The sequence below is a fragment of the Phyllostomus discolor genome, chromosome 9 (genome assembly GCF_004126475.2).
Source record: "Phyllostomus discolor isolate MPI-MPIP mPhyDis1 chromosome 9, mPhyDis1.pri.v3, whole genome shotgun sequence".
Lineage (NCBI taxonomy): Eukaryota > Metazoa > Chordata > Mammalia > Chiroptera > Phyllostomidae > Phyllostomus > Phyllostomus discolor.
Window position 1 is genome coordinate 13,501,855 of NC_040911.2, and position 20,120 is coordinate 13,521,974.

A 20,120-nucleotide genomic window follows, 5' to 3' on the forward strand; every position below is an offset into this window, starting at 1 on the left:
AGCTTATGCATATCAGATCTAAATAATGCCAGTTTTCAATTTAAAACTGAAATTTTCATTTGAAGTTGAGATGCTATTTAATTAATGTTAAATGTCAGTTTTTAACGAGTATATTTAGATAATCTATATCAGAATTCTACCCGTCATTTGAAACCTGTCTAATGCCACCTTCTTCCTGATTTCTCAGTCTGATATCATTTCACCCAGCCTTTCAAGGCCTGCCTGACTTTGTATTGCTTTATTACAGCCATCTTATTTTGCCTTATATAGTAATTATATTATTCCACCATTAAGAGTTTACAAAGTAATAGTTATGTCTATCTTTTATGATTTTTTGTAAAAGTGCCAAAATAGAGCCACAAATATAGTAGACATGCTTTTAAATGAAATGTTTCTTATTTGATGGAAATATGCTACAGGTCTATTCTACATTATCAAAAGGTGTTGGATTTCGCAAATAGTCTCACAGACACATGCCATTTTTGTCATCATTTACTATTCGGAAGCATGTAATTGCACATTTAACACTCTAGTCCTCTAACAGCGACCTCTCCCCCCAGTCCTCGCCCGGGGACACGTGCATCTCAAGGGAACTACAGGCTTTAGGAACAGGGCAGAACAGAACCATTGAAGTGGAAGCCCGGCCACATCAGGCAGCATCCTTGAGTGTGTTCTAGGGGCGATGTTCATAACAGACGCTCAGGAGGGAACCCATCCGTGCTCAGCAAGATGGGGAGTGTTCTGGAGATCAAGGCAGCCCAGGAGCAGTTCAGAGTAGGAAGGTCTGTGGGGCAGAAAAGAAGACAGTGGAAGGTTGTGCAGAGCGAACCAGCCCTGGGACACAGAGCGTGGCGGGGGTGGGGCGCTTTGCAGTCGGAGTGAGCACAGCAGGTGAGAGGGCAGGAGCAGGTAGCTGAAGCAGGGAGTTGACGTTAAGGCATTTAAAACTAGGAGGGGGCGCCCAGGTGAAGGACGCAGAAGTATAGGTATTGATCTTACACTTGATCCACAGACTAAGGAAAATCCCTGCTGTAACCTTGATGCAAGGGATCAAGTGATGGGCAGAGAATGTGGCGTTTAAAAGGTGACAATTTAGAAAATGACAGGGAAAGAAATGCTTCATTTGTTTAGGTAAGCTTCTTTACACGTCCACTTCCTTTCCAAGTATTTTATACTAAGTATGTGTTACTTGATTAATAAGAAAAGCATTTTATAAATAAAAGCCAGTCAGGCAAGGATAAATCCCTGAAGATGGACCTCCTGGGCTAGCTACAGGGTGCCTTGTGCGGAAGCTAGCCACGTGACCGGGCACCCACACAGGTGTGCCTGCACTGCAGCGATCTGCAAGAACACACAAGATGTTCAGTGTCCTTCCTTCACCCTAAACAAAGAAACTGCTTACAAGTAACTGTAACATTTTACCATTAAACTCTCTGCTAGATGGGCTTCTTCACCACGCTTGCGTTAACCGGTTCCCTACTCACTTACTTGTACCTGGGCTAGGGAAGGGACTCTGTTAACCACCCCTTGAAGTACCTGCCTGGTGGGTTGCTTCCAGTTACGGTTTCCCCTTGTGGAAAAGTGATGTAGAAAATTGGGGGCGAGGGGTAGAGATACAGAGAGAAATGAAACAGTTTTAAGAGATGGAACTTATGAGTTTAAGAAAAAAAAAGATGAACCGAAATCAGATAACAGCCATTTGCATCTCTCGAACTAGATCTCAGAACCATTCACTTTAGCCGATGCAGTGGGCATCATGGGAGTTTCAGCCTTGCCAGTCACATGACCCTCCGGCACCACCACGATTAAAGTCATTTAGATCCTTTTTAAATTCTCTTGAGACTTATCCTCTGGAGAAAATAAGCATTAAATAAATTTCCAAGAATTGCCTGATAAGGAATTACCTTAAATTTTAGGCAAAGTGGGAGTGAAGCTGTGAGATTTCGGGGGGGGGGGCAGGGGGGGAAAAGGTGTTCTTAAGACATTTAGGAAGCCTTCACCCAGTAAACGTTTCCCCAAAATTAAAATCCGGACAAAAGAATCGAATCCAGATCTGACGTTAGTGAAAAGCCCTTCAAATGTTTAACCACGTGAATTAAAAATATACTCTGATAATTTTCTTAAACTGGAAATTATATTTGTGGTTGGAGGGTATCCTGGGTGTTAGAACATTCTCACACAGAAGAGTGGTTTATTAGAGGCAGATCTGGTTTCTAGAGAACCTCCGTGCCTCTGGGGGTGGTTCTCACAGCATCCGTCCCCTACTGCCATTGCTGGGACATCCAGGTTCTCGCCCGTGAGCTGTTAAAAAAGTTTGCACAACCACTTCCCACCACTCTGAAAGATTCACTGTTGGATTGAAAGGTGTTTTGCACATTTGGAAAAATAAGTTTGCTCTCTCCTCTAATATGACAGAGCTATGGCAAGATAATTGAACCTGAAATCCAGCGCTCTACAACCATCGTGCATGATCGATATTTCACGGGGAGGTTACAGTTACACCAGAATTGTCTTCCGTGTCAGTGGGTGTCTAGTTACAGTGAGAGCCCATCAGCTTTTTTTTTTTTTTTTTTTTTTTTCATGATTGTGGCACAACAAGAAGAGAAAGAGAAGAGAGAGAGGTAAACACTCCTAGAACATTTTTCTTTGTCCAGTTCTTTTTATAAATCACCTGTGTCCAAAGAAAAATTTGGAATCAGATGCCATTGCTGGCCAGTTTTCATTTTGGTCGTACCAAAGTGTTTCTAATAGCATATCTGGTTTTGTGTCGTTATCAGTTGGTCTAGAAACTGATGACAAGTTTCCTAAATTTCACACCCTGCACTCTTTTAGGAGGATTGCGGTAGAAGAGAAGGAACGGAGGTCTGAAAGCCTGTTTTGAAGCAGTTATCTCTGGAGATAACATTAACAAGGATTGAATAACTGCCAAATGAAATTTAATACATTTTCCCATCCATGAAATAGGCCTCTTAAATACAACAGAATAATTACTTTCACAATACTCCCTGGAAACAAAGAGAGCAGAAACACTGAATGTCTTTTTTGTGTGTGGGGTTTGTTGTGAGCTTGAGGATCAGGATAAGGATATTTACCAGGGTGCCGGGTGCATCTCCACGTGAAAACAGCCTTGCCAACAGCCGCATAATTGGAAGCTGCATATCTTTTAAATCTGTTTATGTTGGAGGGGTTGTGGCAGATATTAAATTTTGTAATTTAGTTAGACATCTTGGTCTTGGCCTGAGTTGGGGAACTATGATGTGTTTTCCTCTGCGATTAAAAAAAAATTTTAAATGATTTTCATACCCATATCTGTATCTGCACTCACACAGACTCATGTATGTACACACATGCACGCACACACATACGTGCCCACACAGAAAACAAAAGCTACAGGAAGTAAACCTTTTTGTCCCTTAAATCTATATACAGGGTGGGGCAAAAGTAGGTTTACAGTTGTGAGTACACGAAATAGAGTTTATTCTTATTATTAATTATTGTATTAATTTCCATATGAACAACTGTAAATCTACCTTTGCCTGATCCTGTACATATACCCATTCAGATTGTTCAAAGTTATAAGTTTTCTGAGTTCAAAATTTGTTTTTCAATCCCCTAACTAGATGTTCACTAAATCACTTAGCCATTTCCAGCCTTAGCTCTCTTCCCCATCGAAGGAGGAATTTGGCCTGACTGGTTTCCATGTTTCGCCAGGCCCTGAAACCCCATATGCTGTGATGTAAAAGTACTTCTGATGTATTAGTCTTTTCCTCAGGAAGTAAGGTTATCGAAATTATACGGTGCTTACACATTCAAAAGAAGTAATGCACTTCTTAAGTTATTTAATTATTCCCAATGATAAGGTAGCACAGGAGAATTTAAGTAGCTGTGTTGCAACTTGAATATAACTTGAGCTGAGATGAAATGTGACTCAGATATTTACATGTAACAGCCATGATCTGCAGGCCACAGAAGGGGCAGGTGTGTTGAGACCAGATGATCAGGCCTCATCTTGCTCTTCTAACTCTTTGGACCACGAATGGGGACACCTATCCTAGGGTGGCTCATTCAAAGGATGGTCCGTGTCTGCTTCCGAATGACAAGCACGGCCATCAGGTGATCTTGCATTCTGAACTGAGAAATACTAAGACAGAAGGGGGTTAGCAGCAGGTACGGAGCCTGAAAGAATGTTCCATGTGATACGACGAAGGAAGAGGCCTGGCAGGAGTCAGGAGGAGGCCGCAGCCGGAGGGACCGGGGTACCATGGAGGGAGGAGGGAGGCTGGAATCGCTCTTGGTCCTGAGAGTCGGCCCAGTCCAACACCTACATTACAGAAACCTTCACAATAAACCTTTTTTTAATTGAATCTATTGGGGTGGCAGTGGTTAATACAGTTATATAAGTTTCAGGTGTACAGTTCTGTAACACATCATCCATATATTGTATTGTGTGCCCACCACCCAAAGTCACGTCTCCTTCCGTCACCATTTATCCGCCCCATACCCTGTTCAACCTCTCCTCATTCCCCTGTCCCTCTGGTCGTCACCACACTGTTGCCTGTGTCTGTGGGATTTTTTTTTTTTTTTTGCTTAATCCCTTCACCTTTTCCCCCAAATGCCCCTCTTCCCTGACAGCTGTCACTTGAGCAAGATTGAAGGAGGCTTTGATTCTTACTATTAAAACCACCCTACCAAACTGATCAGCGCACAGAAATTTCACAAAGGATCTCTGTAAGCTCCACAAGATGGGGCCACACCCAGGTTCTTCACCAGCATGTCCCCAGCACCTCACAGCATGACAGGCATGGACTAGAATTAGTAACTTTTTTTAGTTAATAAGTATACACTTGGATAAGTAACAGTTATTGAATTTTTTTAGATTTTAGTTCTGTCATTTACCTTTAGTGTAAATATACTAAAACCACATTGTATGTGACTATAAGAAGGCTCTTAAAGGCCGCAAAGACATTTGCAATCGATGTTGATCAAATGAATTGTTTTCGCAGGCTGGCTTTTAACTTTAAACTATTGCTTGTCCAGGTGAAAAGCTTACCAAAATAAGCCTTTAATGAAGTATGAATTTTCTTTAAAAAAGCAAACAAACAAGCACCATTCTAGAACCTATCTGTAGGTTGAAGGAATCTGCTTTCCTGTCATTACAGTGCCGCAGGTTTGTCATAAGGAAGGCGGCCAGACCCTGACCCCTGTCTGCACAGACAGCAGCGTCGGCCCCTCCATTCCTTCTGCGTTGCTCTAGCGAGGACTTGGGCTGGCTCTCTGCTGCCTTGCTTGCCTTGCCTTGTAGGCGCTTCTGAAAGAGAAGTGAGTGGGACATGGTGTCTGTGGTCAAGGAAACATGCTGTTGGTGGCAACGCCAGTTCTTCAGATTAGAATATTGTATAGCCAGAGGCGGTGGCATTGACCCTGGAGGCTCACGCTCATTACCACACAGACCCTGTCCCATCACCAGTCACCCCTGTGGTGTGCACAGAGTGTACACGGGAGGTCTCACAACATTAAGCATAACTTTATCCCCAACTTCCTTTATGGGGGAATAATTGACATATAGCTTGAGATGATCTAAAGTGACCTGTAGAAAATATATAAAATTAGGTAACATGGATGGTTAAAATCCGGACAGAAACATGGTTGGAACAACTATATTCTTAAACATATTTATAATATCACTTAAGATTTTATTGCCATTGTACAGGAGAAAGATTTAAAATCAAACAGATATGAACAGAACAGAGACCAAAAGTACAAAGATGACTGTGAGTGAAGGCAACTTGCATCCGAGGGTTCTTGGACCGACACAGACCCTCACTGTTGTGTAATGCGCGTGTACTTCCAGTTAGAACACATGACTGTGTGTGTGTGGCTGTGTCCCGCTTGTTTCCTGTATCGCTTCTTCCAGGAAATGCAGGACTTACTCTCCAAATGTCTAGTCCTGTTTTCTCCATTTGGGGGTTGAGTGACTTAACCCATGGCCGCACCGCTATTAAAGAAACCAGTTACACCCTCGTTATTTTATTCGCACTCAGTTATACCGTCTTTCTTACCAGTTGAGGCAAAGAAAATATAAAGGTAATTGGTTGTGAGTTCTTTTTTCCTCCTGTAAAAACTAATCTTAATGTGACCCAGAAGGGAAAAAAGAAATAGCAGGATCAATGTCTGAATATATTTTAAGTGAAAAGTAAAATATTAACCTTAAGTTACATCATAGATGCCTACAAAGGCAGGCTTGAAAGTTTTAATGGGGTGATTCTAAAATAAAAACAGTAGTATACATCTCTGCTGTGCTCAGATATGTGGTTGCCTTCAGGGATTCCAGCTTAGAACCATCTTATGCGGAAATTCAAGAAATTAAATTCACTGGGAATACCAATAAATATGAATCAGCACTAAGGCAGTTATTAAGGTTAACATTGATGGACAGACTTAAAGAGCTACCATTTGATCAAGACCTGTGAAGTCCGTGCTTACAAGTTGACATCTTAGACTGAAAGGATAATCAGTGATTGAGTCAGTCTGGGAAATGCACAGATACAAAAATGGAAAATCAAAACCTGAATGGAAAGTAGCTATCAGTCTTTGTTTGGAAGGAAACATAAGGACGTGCACCAGCAGGGAGTGAGAAGTGGCTGAAGGAGCTGTGTGGGCTGTGAGAGGACAGGCGTCCGGTGCAGACGAAAGACGGGAGGGGCGTGGCAGGGGTGTCGTGTGTAGGAAGGGCTAGCACCTATCCTGGACCTCCAGCAGCTGAAACTAGAACCAGTGAGTGGGGTGTTCAAGGAGACCAACTTGTGGTGCAAATGGAGTGGGCTGCTTTGAGAGAGAGTCGGGTCTCATTGCATTTGCTTCACACACAGAGAAGCCAAAGAACCACCATTCAGAATGATCCCAGAAGGGACACGGGCACGCAAGCAGCAAACGACTCAGATCTCTCAGCTACAACATTGGTTTATACTTCCCTGTGCTCACGAGCCATTAAATCCTGTCTTGCTATATTTTCAACCTGAACGATTAGTATGGTTTATATGATCCTTTCCCCTGCCCCTGAATTATTTTCTCCTGTATTGTTCCGGAGTGTGTAAAGGTGAAAACTTTACACTGGGCTGCCTTCAGCTAGCACGTGCTTTGTTCGGTTCTGTGAGCATTACTCTAGCCAGTTCACATTCCTGTTGTCGTCTCATTCCTTGAGAATACTCTTTTTAAACATTTGGTAGCAACGGAGTGAATGCAGATTCACCTCTGTGGCTCTATATTTTGGATTGGAAAAAATTCAAGTTTTTGACTTACCACAGTCTAAATTCATGGATAAATATTTTCAGTGTTAGAATCATTGTCCTGTGTAAGTGTTCACCTAACAAGCTAAGAAAATAACTGTGCAAATGAAAATGCAATGACTCAGGTTGCCCCCACTTTGCAAAAGCCGAACGGTTCTGCTTGAAGGTGTCCACTACAAAGTCAGCGAAACTGCCTGGGTGCCATGAGCTGTACGTCTCTGGACCCCGAGCAGGTAGTAGTAGTTAATAAAAAGCTCAGCAGTATTTTTTCCAGACCAAGTCATCATGCTGTACGCTATCATTTTATTCTTGGAAGCATAAAGAGTGTTTACAATATGGTGTCTTCCTAGGATCAGAATGGTGAAAAAAAAAAAAGTGGAAAAATGTCCAAACATCTTTGCATGGCAATGATGGCATTACTGGTGTGTTTAATAAAACCTTTATTGGTACATTTTCCGGTGTGGTGGCATTGGCAGAAACGGTCCCCCTTCGGATTTGGAACTCAGCAGCTGATGAAATGCAGTAAACATTAATTTGGAATGGGCTGCCAGTTTTGCAAAGCCAGGTGACATTTTATTATATTTGTACCGAGCAGGGGCCACGTCCCGTACTGCTGTAGCTTCCGCTGTCAGAGGCTTAGCTGGCGTTATGGAAAAAAAATGGCAGGCCTGAGAGTCTTATCCCCTGAAATGAAAGGCGAATGCCAAATTGAAATTCCTGTAGGATTTCCGATAGCAATGGGGGAATTGAGAAGCCCACAATTAAGCATATGGGCATTAAGATAATTGTCAGATCTGTTGGCGGACATGATAGAAGACAGATGGGTACGAATCAGTGCGCTCCACTGCAGCACCCTGGGAGACAATTTGACGTTTTACCTGCCTGAGCTCCTCTGCCATGTTTGTCACGGAACGTACAGCGCGGCATCTTGGAGTGCTAAGTGTTTTTGCAGGGCTCTGTAGGTGTATGCGCAGTCCTTCAGCGCCCTCTAGTGAAATGCATTTGGGAGTTTTGTTTTTGCAAAGGCCAGTCTTCCTCTGGTCCTGGCCCCCCCAGGAAATAGCTGTCTCACCGCCCCAGTTCCCACTAAACTCTCTGGTTGCTCTCACCTTGCAGGTTGGGGCCCATCGTGAAGATGGCGTGGCCCTCAGAGGCAGCCATTCTCTTGTGCCAAATCAGGTTCCGGTTCCGCAGCTTCCTGTCCAGTCTGCCACTTCCCCGGATTTGAACCCACCGCAGGACCCTTACAGAGGTAGGCCCACCCCCGAGGGCACTTCTGACCTCGCTTGAACAACAGCAGAGCTGGTGTCGGCCCCAGTGTTGCTTGGCATGCGTCCTCAGGAAGCACTGGCAGACAACCAAGAATCAAACTCGGTGCAAAAATGGCGAGTAGACGGGAGAGTATTTAGAATGTAGCCGGCAAATTGGGTTTCTTCAGTCGCTGCCTTCTCAGGCATCCTCTGAACCCCTGGTGCTCTTTCAGCAGGGAGTGGGACCACACACTGATGAGAGGAAATTTTATTTTAGCTAATTCCGCATTTTACCCATTCAAGTTCTCTAATGCGGTTAGTTGTAGCCTGAAAATGATATTTCCAAATGAATAGGAAGGAAGGAAATTGTTCTTGTTGTTGAAGATTGAAGGAAGTATAGGTACGTAAAAAAAACGGAACTCGGACGGTTCTCGGTGGTGAGTCACCCGGGCCTGTACGGACCGCCTCCTGCCGCTGCCTGCAAAGGGCATCTCGTGACCCCGGGACGTGGCACTTGGGGGCAAGACCAGGGCGCCCTGCTCCCTGTGGGACAGACCAAGTGACGAAGGGACAAATAACATCTTCTCATCCCCCTCACGTTTAGAATAAAAACGGTAACACTAACACAAGAATATATATAAGTGTTCTTTCACATTGTACCAGTCTGAGTGTTAATTATGTATGGGCACGCCTCCCCACTTTTATCTGAATAGTAGTACTAAGGTGGCACATCTTTTAACATGCCTTTGCTTGTCCCTTCTCTGTCCCAGAGCAGTGCCCCTTACACTTGAAGCACGGCCTGTGGGTCTTGATGAAATGCCGATTCGGGTTCAGTGGGTGTGCGATACTGCACCTCTAAAGGGCTCCCAGGTGGCACGGAGGCTCCTGACCCCTAGACCCAACTGTGAATGACAAGGTTCTAGACCACACAGGTTACAGATACAGGGTAATGCTCCATGTGCTTCTACCTGAGTAACAAATCATTATACTACAGCCAAGTTTTCAACTGTATTGTGATTTGAAACTTGAGCAATGAGAAAGCTACAAATTTCTTCTGTGAACAGCTTTCTCCTTTCCATATGCGCCATTTTTTTAAATGCTGATTATTCTTTGAGGATAAGAGAAGACTAATTTCAGTATATCATTAGGGTATCTATTGAAGCCTTGACTGCACATAGTTAGCGTACTCCCTGGGAATTATATTTTAAGGACATTTTTCTATTAAATCATTGCATATGGAAGAAACTCAATATAATAGCTGATATTTACTTGGGTTCTTAATCAGAACATTGAGGTGTGTGATTTTCATGATTATGATTTTCATTGCAATTAAGTTGATGTTTTGTAGACAGTGAAATTACCATCTACTCCAAAAGATTGCAAAATAGAATTTAACCTCAGAGCCAATGAAGAGAAAACTTGTTTCCGCAGGTGCGTTTTTGAAACTTCGCCAGGTAGCGCACGCACACACACACACACACACAATGCCAGAAGGATCACAGTTCAGCCGTGCACGTTGTGTGGCCAGCAGCTCCACAGCCCGGGCTGTGCGTGTCTGTGCCCCGAGTCCTCGGTGGAGACGTCACTCGGTCTTCCTCTCCCCGCAGGCATGCCGCCGGGACTGCAGGGCCAGAGTGTCTCCTCCGGCAGCTCTGAGATCAAATCCGACGACGAGGGCGACGAGAACCTGCAGGACACGAAGTCTGCCGAGGACAAGAAATTAGACGACGACAAGAAGGATATCAAATCCATTACTAGGTCAAGATCTAGGTAACAGTATATAATACTGTCGCTTCATTTAATTCCTTCATTGGACTTTGATGAAGTGAACAGAACGGGAAGAAACTATTCCGTTTTTTCCTGGCAGGTAACACGAGCACTGCGCGCCCGTGCTGGAAGTACTGGCGTATCGTTTCAGATACTGTCTGTACTCTAGTGATGCCCGGAAAGTCTTCGCATTTGTGAATTCGGGCCCAGTGCTAATGACACACAGCACAAGCGATTTGTGACTGATGATTGTTCTACAAATTTGGTCAGAAATGTTCTAAAATCTTTTTAAAAAGAGAAATTTGCGATGTTGAAAACTTAATTGATATATATGCAACTGTAATGTTTTTCTTACCTTGAGAGAGAGAAAGTACTGATTTATCCTAAAGATGTTGATGTGTATATATATAAGAGCAACACCTAAATTGCTAATTGTTTTTCTCCTGATACACCCACCTATAGAAAATACAACAATGGCAAGGAATAGCTTCTGGTTGGCTTTCTTAAATCTAGCATCCAATATCTTTAAATTAGAACCTCGGCCCTTAAACTTGAACTGTATTATGATAATCAGATGGTTTTGAATACCATGCTGCCCACATTCTTTACGTCAAGTCCATTGGATTGTTTTGATTTGCAAATTAAATGTGCTGAGACTATACCTTCCTTTTATTTATTTTTAAGGAAGATTTTTAAAAATTGATTTTAGGGATAGAGAGAAAGAAGCATCAGCTGTGATTTCACTGATTCATGCATTCATTGGTGCTTCTTCTATGTGCCCCAATGGGGGATTGACCCGCAACCTTGGCACATGGGGATGACGCGCTAACCTACTGAGCTTCCCGGCCAGGCCAAGTATACCTTCCTTTCAAAGGCTGTTGTTCTCAATGTTATATCTAGCGCCCTGTAGGAATTAAGAACATGCCGCCTTTTCATATTGCCTTTGTAATTATTAACGTAAATGTTATTGTATGAGCTGCCACGAGTTCCAAACTGCCCAAAGCTTCTAGCTTATACCTTTCACCAGCCCCGCGGTTTCCTGACTCTTAGCCACTTTCTTAAGAGATCCGAGGCAGGGCTTTCATGTGCTCACCATCTCCTCTGTTAGTTCTGGGGCCACTTAAGTAGTGGCCGCAACACGTGCATGCTAATGGATCAGTGGAGCCCTTCTAGTTTTAGTACAACACTTTAACTTGTTGTTAAGAACCTTCTTATTTTAAAAGGTCACTCTCGTGACATTTACTTATGCCTCCAAAACTGTGCGGTAAGGCAGTGCTTTTTAAATCCAGGCAGTTTTATTTACACAACCAATTCTAATTAGTTATTAGCCTGAATACCTCTGGAAAACAATTCCCATTTCCAGGCCCACTCTGTGAAAGGCTTGGCACCTGTTTGATATGTAAAAACACTACCCCTCGTTTTTAACTTCAGGGCGGGCCTAGCAGAAATGTGACTCTGTCCTTTTTCACGTAGCACATCTTACAGGGGAATGTGGGTGTGAAGGAACAGTGACCTTAATTTCCTTGGCATCGGCAGAGGTCATGGGCGAGGGAGAGAGGATCAGCAGAGGCAGTCAGGAGGATCAGATGGCGCAGCCTCTTCCGACGGGTTCCGCTCGGCTGTGTGTGCGCTAGCGCGCATCTACAGCAGGCAGCCCCATCTGGAAGAGCGTTTAACCTTTGGGGAGATGAGCTTGCAGCACCTTCTGTGGTTGCCTCCCTCCTCCCCGCCCGTACATGTGTTCTTGGCTTCCGTAGGTCATCCCTCCGTGCAACATGTGCTTGCAACCCAAGAATATCACTTCCGTTTTTGATTGATTGGAGCTCCTCAACCATAGTTGATCCTTATTGCAATTTGGACGTTACCCAGCGATTCTCCAAAGTAAAGATGTAGAGCGATATATTCTAAGCCAACTTCATTGAGCGTACATTGAATGGACTAGATAACTTCCCACGTGTTGTGCAGCTCCAGAGTGTTGTGATTAACAGCTTGTCCCGTGACCATTTCAGATTCATGGGATTCTAAAGTAGAGGTCAGCCTTCACGGTTCTTTCGATCAGTGATTAAATCTCCAGGTTGATGTCCTCGCAGATGGTCCCTTCCATATTGTTTCTTGTGACGGAGCGGCTTCTACTTGGGGTGAAGTTAGTTTTTCACCTCGCTCATGCCCCAAAACTCTCCTGCTCACATTAAATCCCACTGTTCCCCTGGGAGTTCTTCTTTCTGTTCTGCCTTCCTGAAACAAGGCGTCTCCCACGCTGCTCTTTTTTACATAATCGCCCGTGAAAAACCTGAAGCCCTGGTTCTGTGAAACCTTCCTTATATGATATCCTTTCCAGATGGCTCATCAGCCTATCTGCCCTCCACTCAGAAGTCTCTTCTAATTTGTCGGCATGACACCCACAAGCAGAAGTAATCTCGCCTTCCCAGACTCGGCAGGGTCCAGCCATGCCTTTCGTATGAGTCACATAACACTCCTGTTCTCACAATCAGAGGTTAGCTTTTTGGCTTCATTTCTGACTCACCATGAGTCCGAAGATCTGACCAGGAGATCTTCGGTTTCTGTGTTGTTTGTTTTACACAGCTCATGTCAACTCGGGTTTCCCCTGACTTGTTTGTCGGATCACACACATCCACGATGCGAAAGGCCATGGAGATTGTGTTTTTCTAGTCTTGTGACTTCATCCGTGGAGAAATGTGACTCAGATACAGTCAGCAGAGTGACCACGCCTTTAACGCAAATTAGTGGCGAGACCTGGAGACGAGTGTTCACTCCCGCTGCTCCGGTGTCTTCAACGCAGGACCCTCTTAGCCCTGTGTAGCGGCACCGTGTTCATTTTGACCTATCAAAATGTTTCTGCAATCCCTTACTTCCCTTAAGTGTCAGATGTCACAGTATGAAAGTGTAAAAAACACTAAGCAGCTTCCGTCTAAAATTATTCCTGAATTGTGGTCCTGCAGCAGCGTGGCTTCAGCCGAAGCCGACCGTGGCCGGACCTGCAGCGTGCAGCCCTTTGTCCTCCTACACTGGGGTGGGCGCACGCTGGGCCCCAGCTTTAACCTCTTCCGTTTGCTTCGGGTGTGATGTCTAGGGACCGTGACGGCCATCTAAAGCAAGCCCAAGCTCAGGTGCCTGTAACGTCCTACCGAGGACAAGAGCTTGAGATGGAAGAAAACAGAAGTAATTTGGACACCTCCTTTTTCCCCACACCATTAGAAAATGTCGCCTCCCTTTTGTCCCGCAGCAATAACGACGACGAGGACCTGACCCCGGAGCAGAAGGCGGAGCGCGAGAAGGAGCGGAGGATGGCCAACAACGCCCGCGAGCGCCTGCGGGTCCGCGACATCAACGAGGCGTTCAAGGAGCTCGGCCGCATGGTGCAGCTCCACCTCAAGAGCGACAAGCCCCAGACCAAGCTCCTGATCCTGCACCAGGCCGTGGCGGTCATCCTCAGCCTGGAGCAGCAGGTCCGAGGTCAGTGCACGTCCCGGGCTCCTTGCAGAAGCCACCGTCTCACCGAGCGGGAAGGGGCCCTGATGGACTGGCCCGCCTGGAGCAGGAGCTGGTAGACAGCATCATTCAGAATAATTACGCCCATGGCCGACCGTGTCTAAAGCTGTACAGCAGCTCCCCTTTCTCCTGTAATTAAGTTACGGGCTTCTTCACAACTGAGCCCGCGTTATGATGCTTCCTTGTGCACCGTCAGTCAGCGGAGCCTCGTTACTTAGTGTCTCCCACTGTATTATACTACAGAGTGGCTCTGCAGACGCCCCGCGCGGCTCACCTTCCCCTAGTGCCTGAGCCAAGGCGTCTCCCTGGTGCTCACTTCCAGACCGGGCTCCGTTCTGTAGCGTCAGCACTGAGGAAAGGGCCACCGGCCGGCGGAGCACCCACCGCCGCCGCCGGCTGCCCTGACTCTCACCGAGTGCTCTGCGCCTCTCTCCCACAGAGAGGAATCTGAATCCGAAAGCCGCGTGTCTGAAAAGAAGGGAGGAAGAGAAGGTGTCGTCGGAGCCTCCCCCGCTGTCCTTGGCGGGCCCCCACCCCGGAATGGGAGACGCGTCGAATCACATGGGACAGATGTAAAGGGCAAGTGTGCTTTCAGCCCCGTCTGCAACCTCCCCTTGTTAGTCCCCCCGGGGCCCCGGCCAGAACACCCTCATGTCCCCCAAAGTAACAGATTTGCCCCTTGGAAAAAAGAATGTATAAATAAAACATTTACTGGTTCTGTTATAAATACATTAACTAATTTCCTTTTTTTTTCTTTCCTTCTCAGGTCCAAGTTGCCACATTGCTTCATTAATACAAGAGACCACTTCCTTAACAGCTGTATTATCTTAAGCCCACATAAACACTTCTCCTTAACCCCCTTTTTTGTAATATAAGACAAGTCTGAGTAGTTATGAATCGCAGACGCAAGAGGTTTCAGCATTCCCAATTATCAAAAAACCGAAAAACAAACAAAAAAAAAAGAAAGAAAAAAGTGCAACTTGAGGGATGACTCTCTTTAACATATCATTCAGAATGTGCAAAGCAGCGTGTGCAGGCTGGGACGCAGCCCGGAGACTGAATGGCAATCTTTCCACACTGTGGAACAATGCATTTGTGCCTAAACTTCTTTTGGAAAAAAAAATATAATTAATTTGTAAGTCTGAAAAAAATATTTAATTTAAAAATTGTAAACTTGCAATAATGAAAAAGTGTACTTCTGAAGAAAACTACATGAACGTTTTTGTTGGTATTCGAGTCAGCTAGTGTTTATAATTCCTGGGTAGTGAGTAAGGGGAGCTCAGCTGCCCTCGCAACAAAACCAGCAAACGTCCTGATGACAGCGAAGTGATGACATTAGCCATTCCTTAGGGTAGGAGGAACAGATGGATCTTATAGACCTATGACAAATATATATATAAATATATATATAAATATATATTAAAAATTTAGTGACTATGGTAAGCTTTTGTTCATTTGTTTCAGACTTTTTTCTCCTGTAAAAAAAAATAGTACTGATTAACTTTTTTAAAAGAAAGATTTTACTGTAAATATGGATTTTTTTTTGTCTTATTTCTGTCCCTTCTTCCTGGTTTGTTATTGTAACCTGTAGTGCCAACTCTGCTTCCGGAGGGGTGGTGCAGGATGAAATGCTGACCCTGATGTTGCTTTCATTCATAAATAAGTAGAAAGTTGTTTCTCCAGTCTTTTGGGAACACAGGACTTAAAAGTCACATCATGTGTAGATATTACAAGCAGCATTACTAAGACATGGCAAAAAAGAGTTTGTCTGAATTGTAATGTTGCGTGTGTGACCCTATTCTGGGATTTTCAGAGGTACAAGGTTAGAATGCTACAATGTTACCACTGTGCCTTCCAATGTTTATATCATCGGAAACATAACATAATCAAAGTGGCTGTGATTTAACAAAATGATTCAAGTGTTACCCACATGTGTAGCCGAAGTAGTGTGCAGTGAGGCGTTTCTGAATACATGGTCAGATTTTTGGAAAAAAACAAAAACAAAAAAAAAAACAAGTAAAGTTCAAAAACCATCAAATGAGAAAATTGCAAGTAGTGTGACAGAGCTGATTGATTTTGTTGCTTTCTTGATTTTTTTTTTCAAAATGGGTTTACTAAGATATGTAGATGACTTAACTGCCTCCTCCTTCGTCTGAAAAATGCCAATATTCAATCATCATGCAGCATTATAACAAGCCTTATACGTCCTAAAGCATTAAGTTGCACTTTCTTGAGGAGGGGCAGTGCAGTATTCCTCTGGCCAGTATGAATGAAGTTTCTACTTAGCCTATTTGATAGAAGCATGGATCAAGCTATGGCACAGCAGCCCATCAGATAGCGAGCTTTGACGTCTGGGCACAACTGAACCAACTTCCATCGTGAATCTTTATACTGATTGACTTTGGTGTATAGTGCAGTAAACAAATAGTGCTCCTAGTTAAGTATTTGTCAGCATCCTTTTGTCTCTAACTCGTTTCTGTTTTACAGCCACACAATCTTGGCATGTATTAAGAAAAAAAAAATCCCTGTTCAAGTAGTTTTTTCCACCTATCAGCACTGAGTAAATGCCATAAATCCATCAAAATGGTCTAAATGTTCCATCTGTTCTCCTGTTTTGCCAGTTATATAGTAATGAAATACATTTGTAAATTTTATGCAACAAATGGCAAACGTATCATTATTTTGAAATTGTGTATGTAAAAGTTATATTTTTACACGTAGACTCTTGTTATTATGTGTTTTAATACATTGTATTGGTTTTTGTTTTTTTTTTTAACTGTGGTTTAAAAATGTCTCATTTAAATGAAATAGTGAGCTACAAGAATCTGAATTTTATGTTCATTTCTGAAAATGTAAGAACAAATAAGATAGTTACCACGTGGTCATCTTTTACAAACCCATAAACATTTGGATTAGCTGTGTGCGTGCGTGTGCGTGTGCGTGTGTGTTGAAAACTGTAAATATGTTCAGTAGCGATGAAACTAAAATACTTGGATTTGTTGATAAGTTCCTAAAATGTGGAGGTGGATTAAAACCTTAGGAGAATAGCAGAAATCAAACTCCATAAAAGTTATTCTGAGGCTTCCCCGGGAGACGCACCAACCCAGGGGCTCGCGGAAGGGCGCGGAAGACAGTGCCGAGTGCACGCCCCTGCCCTCGAGGAGTGACGGACACCGCGGGTGCGCGTCCCCTCAGTCTGCAGAGATTTCCTCTCCGTGGTACATTCTGCACTCATTTTGTACAGTCTACCAAGGCGGGTATCCCTAGGAACAATATTGTATAGGAAGCAGGTATACTTCGATCACATTCAGGATAAGTGTACAGAAGAAACTACGCTGTTTACTCTTTAGGGAACTGGAAACACTCCCTCCCTCGATGTACATGTTAAGAAGGGCACTTTTGATACATGTTATCATGCAGGTGCTTCATAGAGGTGATTTAAGGTTTGTCAGATCTGTAAACAAAGCAAAAAAATTAAATTGTAGTTATTTGATTATTTTTTAAATTGGTGCTTTATATTTTTGTTCTCACTAAAAAAAACAGAGTAAAAGCTGCAACTCACTGTTCACCAGCTTTGATGTATTCATTACTCGGTAATGTAATACCTCTATTGTGGAATTCCCTTTGGAAATAAGCGAGAAACTTGCTAACAGCCACCCAAAGCTGCTCACTGCTTTGTGCTTGGTGGAGAAATACGATCCACACCTGCCTGTATTGATTGGGTTGTAGCCCCATTTAAAAAAACAAAAACAAAAAACCAGAAACAGAAAAAGGTGAAAGGGAATGTGGCCTTTTTAGTGTGTGTGTTTTTTTTTTCTCGTTGTTTTGTATATTGTCGAACCCAGGTAAGATATTGGTATCCTGCGCTGGATTTGCAGAATGACATTTAGCAGAAGACAGTTAGGAGCTATACAAAAATGTCATAAGGGTCCATACTGTGCTATATATGTGATGATACATAGGCTGGGGATCTGTTGAAGAGACTTGGACATTCAAAGCAACTTGGAACAGTTGATCCACCTCCACATTCAAGTAATTTATGAATATGCAGAGTAGGGATCTGTTCATCTAGGAAGTTTTACCATTTGTCTTCTGTGTAGCTGCAAGGAACACTAATGTTTATACAACTGTCGGTCCACCCAGTAACGCAACTGGTTCTGATTCAGTCTTCCGATTCCTTTTTGTTCTTCGCTTTTTTTCCTATTTTCTTGATATGTTTTTTTTTAAAATTTGTGATCTTTATTTTGATGAGGGGTTCAGGGTTGGGGAGGGAGTTGAACCAACACTCGGGGTTAGGAGGATTTTCGTCTTGGATCCAACAGGCAGAATATGATCTGTGTCCAAAAGTGAACTCGAGTCAGGAGTGAAACAATTTCAGCATAAACAAGCACAAAAATTTAGTCTGCTGGCTGACTGGAAACAAAAAAAAAAAAAGTCAAGATGGAATAGGATGAATTCCAACACAATGGGGCACCAGGGCCGTCCGGCCTCTCGCTTTATTTTGCTTTGGTTTCGTTTGTTTTCCTTTAGAGACATGCTCTTTCTCATGGGACTCGAAGCGGACTCCTCTTTGTGCAGTGCTGGTTTCGCCATCCTCATTTCAAGTATTATAGACATATGTAATGGTGAAAATATATGAACTGTGGCCTTTTTCATTCTTGTTACTTGTGATGCAATTAAGTGAAGATAAGAAAAAAAAAAGCAGAGATTTACCATGTATCAGTGCCTGGCTTTTTGTTATAAAGCTTTGTTTGTCTAGTGCTCTTTTTGCTATAAAATAGACTGTAGTACACCCTAGTAAGAAAAAAAAACTAAATTTAAAAATAAAAATATATTTGGCTTATTTTTCGTAGGAGCAATCCTTTTATACCATGAATATTACAAAAAAAAATTGTCAGATTCTGAATATTTCTTCTTTGTAGATTTTTGGAATCATTATGAGTAAAAGTTTGTTACTTTATTTTACTATTTAAAAGATGTTATTTTACCATGTGTTACTGAGATGAAACTGTATGGTAGCTTTTTTTGTTTTTTGTTTTGTTTTGTTTGTTTTTTTTTAGTTGTAGGTCGCAGCGGGGAAATTTTTTGCGACTGTACACATAGCTGCAGCATTAAAAACTTTAAAAAATTGTTAAAAAAAGAAAAAAAAAGGGAAAATATTTCAAAAAAAAAGATAAACAGTTACACCTTGTTTTCAATGTGTGGCTGAGTGCCTCGATTTTTTCATGTTTTTGGTGTATTTCTGATTTGTAGAAGTGTCCGAACAGGTCGTGTGCTGGAGTTCCTTCAAGACAAAAACAAACCCAGCCCGGTCGAGGCCACTACCTGTTTCCCATCTGTAGTTATTCGATGAAGTCATGTACATGACCGTTCTGTAGCAATAAATGTGCCATTTTGATAAACTGTTTCTGACACTTATTTCACTCCACTTGGCATGGTCCATGTAACTCGGATTCTCTTCTGTAGGCAAAAGCCACATCTCTATTTCGTTTTCCAAGTGTTGGAGGTATTGACAGCTTAACAAACAAAACATACAAAAAAAAAATCACAAAAATAAATTGAAAAGCAAAGCACATGATTGACCAAGGAGGAGATGCCCTTAATGAGAATGGAACGGGATGCATGCAAAACAAAAAGGAAACTGTCTAGAGGATTAACTAATGGAAGGAATAGAATTACTGTGCGTGTAACACTGAAGCTATGCACTTGAAGAGCTCTGAACTGCGCCAGTGTCCTTGCTGGGGCTGCAGCCTGCTAAGTCAAGTCAGCCTTAACCTTTCGGATCAGTTGGTCGACTGTTTGGCAGAACCTTCGCAGCTAGATCTTTGCAGTCAAAAATCTTAAGATGATTTATTTTGTATCCCTTTGTTACGAGCTGAATGTTGTGAACCGCAATTACTATTACACTGTATTTATACTTTCTCACACGATGCCCACCCGGCTACTTCTGGTTGACCTCTTTTGACCCTTACTCCAGATGTAAACAACCAGATGGTTTTTGTCTAACTTGTACAGACAGACTTGTGTCACCTATTGTGGGAAGGAAAGATTGTACAGATTGAAATTATTCAGTGTTATGTACTGTAAGTTCATATTTTTGTAGAATGGACACCGATCTACTTTGCAGAACTTGGAGGCTGTTTCAACATTGCATTGTAGAAATGTACGGTGACGTGTGTGATGAGAAGGGGGGCCCGCGGCAGATGAGTGCTTCGTGACAGAGTGCTCCAGGCGGACGTGGTCTCTGGGGGCTGTCTCCGTTTTCGCTCTCTGTATTCTTTCTTAATGGGGTTTAGTGGCTAGTTCA

At 43.1% G+C, this 20,120-nt stretch overlaps 1 protein-coding gene across 24 annotated transcripts in view; it reads left to right on the forward strand.

Moving 5' to 3' along the window:
• TCF4 (transcription factor 4) overlaps nt 1–19,209 on the forward strand; it is a 336,832-nt gene extending 317,623 nt beyond the window's left edge. For 17 of the 24 annotated variants that reach the window (XM_036010176.1, XM_036010179.1, XM_036010175.1 and 14 more), the window contains 5 exons: nt 8,403–8,538; nt 10,144–10,306; nt 13,548–13,777; nt 14,253–14,392; nt 14,580–19,209. In XM_036010176.1, coding sequence (XP_035866069.1) covers nt 8,403–8,538; nt 10,144–10,306; nt 13,548–13,777; nt 14,253–14,389 — 666 coding nt within the window. In that variant the 3' untranslated portion in view covers nt 14,390–14,392; nt 14,580–19,209. Of the gene's footprint in view, nt 1–8,402; nt 8,539–10,143; nt 10,311–13,547; nt 13,778–14,252; nt 14,393–14,579 lie in introns of those variants that run through there. The other 7 variants (XM_028524093.2, XM_036010178.1, XM_028524092.2 and 4 more) reach the window with 2 other exon arrangements.
• The last annotated feature ends 911 nt before the right edge of the window (nt 19,210–20,120 follow it).